The sequence below is a fragment of the Cricetulus griseus genome, assembly GCF_003668045.3.
Source record: "Cricetulus griseus strain 17A/GY chromosome 1 unlocalized genomic scaffold, alternate assembly CriGri-PICRH-1.0 chr1_0, whole genome shotgun sequence".
NCBI lineage: Eukaryota > Metazoa > Chordata > Mammalia > Rodentia > Cricetidae > Cricetulus > Cricetulus griseus.
Genome location: NW_023276806.1, coordinates 274,928,831 through 274,939,535, shown reverse-complemented (window position 1 = coordinate 274,939,535; position 10,705 = coordinate 274,928,831). Strand labels below are relative to the sequence as shown.

The following is a 10,705-nucleotide window of genomic DNA, read 5'->3' as shown; positions in this document are numbered from 1 at the left end:
ACTAGCCTGGTCTACAAGAGCTAGTTCCAGGACAGCCTCCAAAGCTACAGGGAAACCCTGTCTCGAAAAACCAAAAAAAAAATAAAAATAAAAATAAAAAAAAATAAAAGAGAGAGAACAGACACTTTTTTTCCAGGGCTTAGGGTGTGGGGACTACAAGGCAGGTACTCGGAGATCAGGCCAGAGGCTACTTCTGTGACATTTTGAAGTAGAGAACTCCCAAGGCTGGAGACTTTTTTCTGATTCATTTGCGATGGGATGTCATGTAGAACAGGTGGGCCTGAAACTATGTAGCCAAGAAGGGCCTTGAGCTCCTGCCTCTGCCTCCCAAGTACTGGGCTTATAGGCAACTGAGCCACTTTTGAACTCTCTCCCTAACCCGGGAGACCATAAAACCCCCAGTCTGGCTGTCCCCGCATCCTAAGATCCCCTCCCTCACAGGAAACACCACTCTGGGCTTTTTGAATCAGTACAAAGTTTACTAGTCGAACAACAAGGCTCACTAAAGCGATGGGAGATTCCGGTGATGGCGTTGTTTTGTGGGTTGGTTCCTTCTATCAAGATGGAGACAAGATGTTTTCCCACAGGACTGCCCACCTACACCACCACCACCACCACCACCACCACCACCACCACCACCACGATACACACAAAATGCAAGACTGTCATAATGTGACTAGGACTGGTTCCACGGACACACAATTCAGTGGCATCGGTACATCCAGACGGGATGGCAGGCTGCGGCGAGGGTGCTAGGAGGGGAAGGAGACAGCAGTGTCACGTCCACACTCGCCCTTCAGGCCAGGCCCCTGTGGGCAGGAGTCCAGGCAGTGTCTGCTGGTGATAATACACTTCACACAGAGGGGAGGTGACTCCAAGGACAGGATTGGAAGGCCCAGAAGGTGGGTCCAAGAGGGGGACTCTTTTCCTGGCTGCCGTAGACTTGGTGCCACTACATTCACGCATGGGCAAAGCATGGCCAGGTTGAACTTGAATCATGCAGAGTGGCAGGGTGGGGGCTGAGGGGGGTCCAGGCGAGAGGTCACCGACAGCACGCACTCTGTGTGGTATATTCTATATTATATTCCGTTACTGTGCTCCCCTTCCTCCCCCTGCCGCATTGTGGGCTCTGGCGCTGGGTCTCCCGGCAGGGCTTGCTGGGTGGAATGGGGGCCATCGGTTCTAGAGAGGAGTGCTAGAAGGGTGGCGGGCTGGGGGCTGGGAGGATCCTGGCTCTTAGGAGGTCGTATCTCCTCTGAGCCGCACGCCCACAGCTGTGATCAGGGCAGCCCCCTTGCCACTGCCATCTTCAGACAGGAGGAAGGACACAGTGCACTTTGGTGACAGCTCCTTCACAGTTTGATGCATGATTCTAGAGAAGCTGAAAAGAACCAGAGACAGATGGAGGAGGTCAGCTGTGCTTGGGCTGCAAACCCGGGGTTGCTCTGTTGGTGGAGTGCCTGCCTACCAAGCATTCAGGAGGCCAAGACCCTGGATCTGATTGCCAGCACTGGGGAGGTGGAGGCCAGGAAGATAATAAATTCAAGGTCACTGTCAGCTATCTATTACGTTTTAGGCTAGCCTGAGATACTCACAAAAACAGGCATGGTTGAGAGGGGCTGGAGAGATGGAGATTTATTGGTCAGAGGTGTATGGATACAGACCTCAGGACTCAGCAACTTGTAACCTGGCCCCACCCCAGATCTTGGTGGCCCTAGGGGACCTTGATAAACCAAGAAAGAGGGTTTCTGAGGCTTGGAAACACACAGCCCAAGACTTTGAGTTCATCTCCAAAAAGCAGGAGAGAGCAGCCCCCATAAAGGGAGATGACTCTAGGGTCTAACATTTCTGTGCTAAACATTATAGAGTCAGGCTAAGGCTCTAAGCAGTGACACTGGCCTCTGTTGGACACCTGCTAGGGGTGTCCATACTTGATATACATAATTTCTAGTCCTGCCTGGAGCTGGAATCAATGAATTATGGCAGTCCAGGGCAGCTTCAAAATCCCTCAACTGCCTGGTTTATGCTGTACTGGGGGACAGAATCCAGAGCTGCTCGAATGCTAGGCGAGTACTCTACCAACTGAGCCACATCCCTACTGGACACAGCTTCTAAATGATGGCTCCTCGCTACCGGCTCAAGGTAAGTGGGTAACATCCTGAGGGTGTTGGGTCAGACTGTAGCCCACTTTAGCTAGGATGGTCTCAGGTGATTGCTAATCTTGGTTGTCAACCTGACTATATCTCGAATTAACTAAAAACCAAGCGTCTGGGCACATCTATGAGATTTTTCTTGATTGGATTATCTGAAGGGTGATGATCCACACTAAATGTGGGCCACACCTTCTAGTGACAGCCCACGTACATGGAAGAAGGAAGCTTTTGCTTTGTGCCCATTTGCCCTCAATCTCACTGGCAAGTTCATCTATCCAGTTACTGAGGCATTCCTTCACTGGATTCCAACATGAACCAGCTAAGACGTCCAGCCTCCTGGACTGAATAGCTATTGGATTCATGGCCTTTCCATTGGGAGGTGGCCCATTTTGGACTAGTATATCACAACCTGTGAGCCACTCTGATAAACCTTTTTTTTTTTTTTAAAAAAAAAAAAATATAGATGCATTCCATCAGTTCTGTCCTCTATAGAACCCTGACTAATATAGAGGGCTTCTGGTCAGACAATGGTCACTGTTCCTAAGACCCCAGCTTTGGAACATATAGAAAACAAAAAAGCTCCTCCCCACCACAGAGCCCTGGTCTACACTGACTTTTCTACAGGTGAATTAGGTAACAGGTCACCTCCCTAGTTCTGAATGTCCTCCTACCAAGCACAGCAGGCCAATGTATATGTCCATGACACACATACTTCTCAGAGGGCCCAAGAGAAGCCCGCCCCTGGCCCCCCAAACTCCCTTCAAACACTGGGGCTACTCATTGTCTCGGGCTCCTGTATCCCCATGAAGAATTGTGTTGAGTTGCTTGAGGGTGACAATCTATCACCAGTCAGGAGGCCCTCCCCACCTACCCCAGGAGGCAGCCATACTCACTGTGGATGAAGTTTGTAGAGCGTCCCATCCACTCCCACAGTCACGTTCAGATGGTCTAGTCCTCTGTTCTCTCTAATCTTCTCTACCACGGCAGCCATGCCAGCACCACACAGCTGAGCGGCCCTCTTGGATACCACCCCGCACACAGTCTTGACCAGGATACTGTCGTCACACGTGCTGTTCAGACCCAGCTGCTGAAGGATGGCCCGAACCTGGAGCAGTGCTAATCGGTCACTGTGGAGAACAAAAAGCCAGCGAGTTGGATGGAGCATGCCCACGGAACCCTTGGAGCAAAGGACTGGTCCAAAGCCTTCTGCTGGTCTGTAAATGACAACATGGGGGTTTATTCCCCTTCCATTTAGCTTTTTCAATTAAAAGGTAGGTGTCTATGTAAATGCCATGGTATGCTTAGTGCCCAGAGAAACCAGAAGAGGGTGTCAGATCCCCTGGATCTGGAGCTATAAGATGTGGCGACCTGCCTAATTGTGCACGCTGAGCATCCACACCCTGGACCTCTAGAAGAGTGCCAAGCCCTCTTACGTCTCTCCCGCCCTCAGTTTAAAGTTATGTGTGTAGGTGAGTTACAAGAGTGACAGGTGCCTGTGAGCAGCCTGACTGGTTGATCTGGGTCCTCTGCAAAAGCAGTGCACACTCTTAACCAATGAGCCAATCTCTCTAAACCAGTGGTTCTCAACCTGTGGACCCTTTCACTGGGGTCACCTGAGACCACTGGAAAATATATTTACATTACCTTCATAAGAGGCAAAATTATAGTTACAAAGTAGCAATGAAATAATTTTATGGCTGGGGGGTCACCACAATGTAAGGAATTGTATTAAAGGCTCTCAGCATTAGGGAGGTTGAGAACCACTGCTTTAAACTTTTAATGAGTTCATTAAAATATGGAATATGGAAACTCTAGAAAAATGAAAACTGAAAAACTTATCCATAATCCCAATACCTTAGAGAAAATACTTTTTTTTTTCTGAAACAGGGTTTCTCTGTGTAGCTTTGGAGCCTGCCCTGGAACTCACTCTGTAGACCAGGCTGGCCTTGAATTCACAGAGATCCTCCTACCTCTGACTCCCAAGTGCTGGGATTAAAGGCGTGGGCCACCATCGCCTGGTGAGAAAATACTATTAACAGTATTTTTTTTTTCTCCTGCCTCTTTCTTGAGATTGACTGTTGCCCAGGATGACCTAAAAACTCACCACCTCACAGCAATGCCCATCTAGAAAAGATCGTTTTGAAAACAGTAATTTTCTAAGAATAGGATTAGGGCCGTGAGGCGGCCCAATGATGAAAGCCTAATGAGCTAAAATTGACTCCAGAAACACCCCACAGCATGATGGGGGATCAGCCTAAAACAAGAGAGGTGACCCCTCAAAAGGAAGGAGGGAAGAGACTACTCGCCGCCCTGTAACACAGCCCACTCAGACATTTTTTTTAAATGCCTTTTTCTAATCACATTGTAGTTTAATTTGCATTCTGCTTCTAGCAAGGATGGCCTTTGTTCCCTTGATTAACGGCCATATTAACTAGCGTGCCCCAAGACTTGCTTTTCTCCCAGCAGATTAAAAGAGCTCATAATGGCCGGCCTTTCCCAAGCATTTACTCGATATGCATTGTATATGCACTGCACATATACAATCACTACTATTTTGTCTGAATTTAAGACAAGAGCTCAAATAGCCCAGGCTGGCCCCAGATTCACTATGCAGCTGGCCCTCTGGCCTGCACCACTACAACCAGCTGTTCATCGTTCCCCTTTTAAAGGGAAGGGAATGAGGCCCAGGGAAACCGAGTCACTCACTGAGGCATACAAGTCAGGGGCAGGTCTCAGGGTCAGAAATGCCCCCCCCAATGCTTTTCGCCTCCTTCCCCCAAATACTAATTTTTGAAAAGACCTTAGAGAACCTATGTAGCTCTGTTTTGTTTCTTCCTTTGCCATTAGGCTGTCGGAAACTGGCCATTTTGGAAATCAATATGGCAGTTCCTCGGGAAATTTAAAACGGAATTACCATAGGGGTCCAGCAAGTCCACTTGTGAGTATATTCATGAGAGACATAAAAGCAGGGCCCAAACAAATATTTACATGTTCACAGCCTCATTCAGAAGGGCCCACAGGTGGGAACAACCCGAGTTGCCAGGTCAAAGTGGGAAAACGAAACGTGATGGGTGCATCCAATGGAATATTACTCAGGCCTGAAAAGGGAGGGTACAACAAGGATGAACCTGAAAAGCACTATGCTAAGTGAAGTATTCTAAACATAGATGCATATTCCTAGTGTGCATTCTGCTTACACAGGCACCCAGAGTAGATTCACAGAAGCTGAAAGGAAAACGACGGTCAAAACCCCTCCCTCCTTACCTCTCAATCTGAGAGAGAAACTTGGTCTCAAAGATGCCCCGAGTCTTGAGTGGCTCAGAGATCTGTCCCCGGAAGAGGAACCCTTTCTTGGTGAAGTCGATCAGGATGTTACGGACGATCTCACCCAGGTACATTCCACTGATCATCTTTTCAAACCTGAATCAAGAAGGGAGGCTGCTAAATACGGGAACCACTCACCCATGGTCCAACCATCACTCCAGCCCTATGACTGCCTGTCCAGGGTGACCACAGTCACGTGTCTGCCCTGTGTGTTCCCACACAGGCAGAGAGGGCCCTAGAAAGCCCTCCACCCTCCCCACAGGGATGCCTTCAGCAGTCACAGAAAACTGTGCTAGTTGGCCTCCTTCCCAGTAACAACTTTGTCTGGCCCCTTCCTACTCTGTTGTTAGCCATAAGCCACACCCAGGAGAGGACTGGCTCTCACACCTTTTATACAGCACACACACAGGCTCCCTTCCTCTTGCCACCACCACGGTAACCAATGGCCCCGAGAAGACAGGGATTGAGTGGGTGTCTCAGTGAGGTCACAGCCCAACACAGTACAAGGCCCTCAGCAAAGTGTTCGGAACAGTTTCAGACTAAGCAAATAGCTGACTCTTAAATGGACAAAAGAGAGAGTTCTTTAATTTTGTTTTTTTTTGGATGGTTTTTGGCATCAACCAAAATACTGATTAAGCACAAAGTGTGTGTGTGTGGGGGGGGGTGCACAACACTTTCAAGGTTAAACTGGAGCCAATTTATTTTCCAAAGGCCATGACTTGGACCAATTTGTCCTGGTCATTGAATATCCTGATTCTTGAGAGACTGGGATAGTCCCCTCATTTCTGGGTGGACTCTACCATTTCAGAACCACTCTGACCTAAGCTGCAAAACTTCAAGAAGCCACTAGGGGGCACAGGTGCTTGCAAGTGGGAAGGGCATCTACCTCATCCACACCAGGGAAGAAACCAGCAGGGCTTGGCTTAACTCAGAGCCCTAAAGGGCAAATGAGGCAGCGTGTCCACTGTCACCATCACTTTTGGGAATAATCCTGCACCATGCCATGAATCAAAAACCCAAGGTTAGTGTAATACCAGAGGGATGGCTTTGCAAGCCCCTACAGACAGTAGAACTCTGCCAACCTCATCACCCCACGGGCGGCACTTGCTCTGGGGGCCGATTACCTTTGTTTCCCGGCGTTTAGTGAGTACTCGTCCACCACTTTGTCGAAGTCTGTTCTGATGTCATCCAAACACCCGTTGTCGCCAAAGGCGCCCCACTCCATGTTGATACACATCTGGCCCTGGTTCCCCTCCACCATCTCTACATTCCGCATCTCCTCCATGTAGCAGGCATTGCTGCCAGTCCCTAAAATACGGGGGCAGAGGTCAGTGACAGGGCCCACACCAAGGGGTCATCACACCTGGATGTAAGCTCTACTGTAAGGTAAAGGTTACTTTAAGAAAATTTAAGTTAATATTCATATAATATACTTGAGTTAAATAAGCCATATCTCCTCCCTACCAATTTCCCCCATCCTCCAATTTTTGCTCCCAACTCCATGTGCCCCCCCCCAACACCCACTGAACCCAGTTAGTGCTGCCTGCATGGGCCTTAAGGCAGGGACCATATATAGGGCGTTGGGAACCTCTCAGGGACAATAGAAGTGACTCTCCTTCACAAGCAGCCATTGATGGATAACAGCTCCTCAGCTAGGGTAGAATTCCTGACACCCACCCCATGCACACTGGGATTTTTGTCTGCCTTGATCTTGCTGCAATCTTGCACAGGTCTTATGCCTACAGTCAGAATCTCGGAGTTCTACAGCAGACAGCCACCTCTGGCTCTTACAGTATTCTGCTTCCTCCTCCACAATGACCCCTGAGCCTTGGGGGAAGGGGGCTGGGCGCACTCATTGGCATTGTGTCAACTGAGCTACATCCCCAGCCCTCAGCATATATATACATACATACAGAGCTCTCCTCCATCAGTCACTAATTAAGGAACTGCCCCCCAGGCTTGCCTATAGCTCTTCTTATGGGGACATTTTCTCAATGAGGCTCCCTCCTCTCTGATGATTCTAGCTTGTGTCAAGTTGACATAAAGGCAGCAGGGACCTCATAGACTATCTGCTGCTTCTGAAACAAGTATTCCTCTGGGTGGTGTGTGGTTCCCAGGGCATTCTGGTTTCCCAGGCCTCTGCTCTCCATTCTTGAACTCTCTAGAGCATGTCTTACTTGGTATCCCCCAGGACCCAGGGGGAAGGAGCACAGTTGCAGTTTTTAGCCCACAAGGGACTATGTAAACAAACTGGGAGGTACATTTTCACAGAAGTTTGTTATTTTTAAACTGTATGTGTAACACATGTATGGGTCTGTGCATGGGTGGAGACCGAGTTCAACTTGCAGGAGTCGGTTCTCTTCTACTGTGGAGTGAACCTGAGGATCAGACCCAGGCCGGCAGGCTTGGCAGCAGGTGCCTTTACCCACTGAGGTCTATGAGGCTAGTCCTCACAGTAGTTTTAATGTCACAGCCTCAGGCTAAGGTCCCTGCAAACTCAGGCAAGGAGACCTTCCTATAGATGTTCGTGTTCATGAAGATCTTTGTTAGGTTCCAAAGAAACCTGAGATCAGTCTCACCCGCTACCCGTGGCTCCTCCCACACTTCTCACCCCGCCCCTCACCTTAACCCTGGGCTCCCTTCTCCTTTGTATCTTTGCCCCCACTCACCCTGCCCTCAACCCCCCATGCACACTTGGCCCCCAGAGCCTCCTTTCTCTCTCCTCTCATGGCCCTGTCTATGCTGCTGGCCATGTTCAGTCCGGACTCTCCCTCCTATCTACAATAAAAACCACCTCAACCATACTCTGGAGTGGTTGTGTCCTCTTTTTCATTCAATTTTGACTCAAGGGGGTCTGGAGTAAGGTTCCCGGAGATGCTGCTGTCTATAAACTGCACACACTGTAGCAAAGCCCTCAGGGAGCAGGCAGCTGTCACCCAGTTCAAGGGTATGCCCCCTACCCCTCACTGGCCAGACCAAACACTTAAGCAGAATTCCCAAGATGCTCCATACCTCTGGATTGCTGTTACTGTTTTCTCAGTTCCTTTCTACCCAAAGTATAAAAGAGGAGAAAAGAAGAAGCCCAGAAATAGGAGATGCAAAGAAAACCAAAATATGTAAACTGTGTTTCTTGGCCATGAGAATTCTGAGCAAAGAGATCTATTGATGGTGGCAAGAAAGAACTGTCTGGGTCGAGGCACCAGAACCGCTCATAGGGCTGTGCTGACTTGACAGGCTTGAGCTCCCAGACAGGAAGGTGGGGCCAAGATATGCAGAGTCACTCTGGCTTTGGAGGCCCTACCTAAGCCCATTCACAGGCAAAAGGCGGGGCGGGGCTGGGTGGAGAAAGTTTTGCCAAAAGGAAGGAATAAATAAAGTCTCAGGGGCAGATGCCAAACCAAACACCTTCCATTTGGACAATGAATGCTTCCCGATTTTCTGTTTTAACAGCAGTCACTTGAAGCTGCTTAATAACCGATACAAAAGCTTTCCTGGCACAGAGGGCAGCCTGCAAGCCCCATCCCAACCTACGGACACCGGAAATGATCTTGAGACGGGTGACATTTCATGCTGTCCAAGTAGTGTTCAAATATGTTGGTGACTAAGGAAGCATTGGGGGGTGGGGTGCAATGTTAACTTTAATTGCCAACTGACACAACCTAGAATCAGCTGGGTTCTTAATGAGGGATTGTCTGTATTGGGTTGATATGGATAGCCCAGCCCACCGTGTGCAACACCATCCCCTGAGCAAAGGTCCTGCACTGGGTAAGAGGAGAAAAATCAAGTTAAGCACAAGCAAGCAAGCGAGCCTGTGCGTTCATTTCCCTCCGCCCTATGGATATGATGTGATGAGTTGTTTCATGTTCTTGTCTATTTGGAACCTGGAATTGGGAGCAAAAATGAACCCTTTCTCCCTAGGTTGCTTGTATTAGTCTGGTTATTATACCGGCAGAAATGAACATAGGGCATTCCCCGGATGCTAGGTCAAGGGATTTTCTCACCCTAGTCAAAGTGCTTCAAGAATTTAAAGTTGGGCTAGGGAGACAGCTCAGTGGGTGAACTATTTGCAGAGCAAGCATGAGGAGCTGAGTTAAAATACCCAGAGCTCATGCGATCACCTGGCATGACAGTGTGTACCTGTAATCCTCTCACGAATACAGCAAGATAGGAGGCAAGCGAGAGACCCCATCTCAAACAAGGCGAAGGTGAGGGCCAAAATCCCAGCTTGTCCTCGGACCTCCATTCACACTGTATGGCACATTCATTCCTGCACACACACTCTCCATACGACACACGGACACACATACAGTTTAACGCTCCTGAGGCAGCGTTAAACACAATGAAACAACCTACGGGGCTGGGGCCATTTAGACAGTGGCAATTGATGGTAAACGATGCCCAAGAGCACCCTGGCCCTTCCCAGCTAGACCGCGGTTGGGAGAAGAGATGACCTCTGCTCCCTTTTCAGCCTGTGAACCTGAAGCACTGGGACTCTTCCACACAGGCTGATTCCAGACACTTCATCTACCCAGGACACATGACTGGCAGGCCAATCATAATTGATGTGCAGCAGCATTATGGGATGTTGGGAAGGGAACTCCGCAGCCTTCCTTCAATATAGAATTCTAGAGGCAGCAAATAAATGGGTCCAACAGACTGACCGTCTCCCACTAAGAACTGAGCTGCCAGATCTCTACAAACCAGGAAAGGCCATGTCCCCTCCCGGAGAAGGACCACCTTCAGGACACCTACCTACGATGAGTCCAACTTCACAAGTGGGTTCCTCATATGCACAGGTCATCATGGTGCCTACAGTGTCGTTGACCAAAGCCACCACATCCAAGTCAAATTCCTTTGAAGAGAAAGGGGCATGGATCTAGGGAAGGGCCAGCTTGGCCTGCCTTGAATCCTGCTAGTTCATGTTGTGGACTGGACGCTGCTGGGAGCCAGGGTTGACTCCTTGACTGTGTTCTGTCCTTTGACACAGAGTAGCAATACTGTCTAAGCCTATTCCAGCCAACAGGACATCCACATGTAACGCCTGGGACCCCAGCAGTACCTGGCTGTATGGGCCCTTAGGAACTGCTTCTCTCTTCCCATCCCCATGAGTCATGATTTGCCCTCTCTTTGACTATACCATCCTTTCCACATTTCTTTCTTTTTTTCTTTTGTAATATTTATTATGTATATATATAGCGTTCTGTCTGCATGTATCCCTGCATGCCAGG

At 49.1% G+C, this 10,705-nt stretch overlaps 1 protein-coding gene across 1 annotated transcript in view; it reads right to left on the bottom strand.

The window, feature by feature from the left end:
* Positions 1-1,058: 1,058 nt before the first annotated feature.
* The window catches only part of Hk1 (hexokinase 1), a 63,783-nt gene continuing 54,136 nt past the window's right edge, over positions 1,059-10,705 (bottom strand). The window contains exons 14-18 of the mRNA XM_027388256.2: positions 10,230-10,329; positions 6,602-6,785; positions 5,418-5,573; positions 3,047-3,280; positions 1,059-1,381 (exon numbers count right to left, since the gene is read on the bottom strand). Of these exons, the coding sequence (XP_027244057.1) occupies positions 1,237-1,381; positions 3,047-3,280; positions 5,418-5,573; positions 6,602-6,785; positions 10,230-10,329 (819 nt within the window). The 3' untranslated portion in view covers positions 1,059-1,236. The remainder of the gene's footprint in view (positions 1,382-3,046; positions 3,281-5,417; positions 5,574-6,601; positions 6,786-10,229; positions 10,330-10,705) is intronic.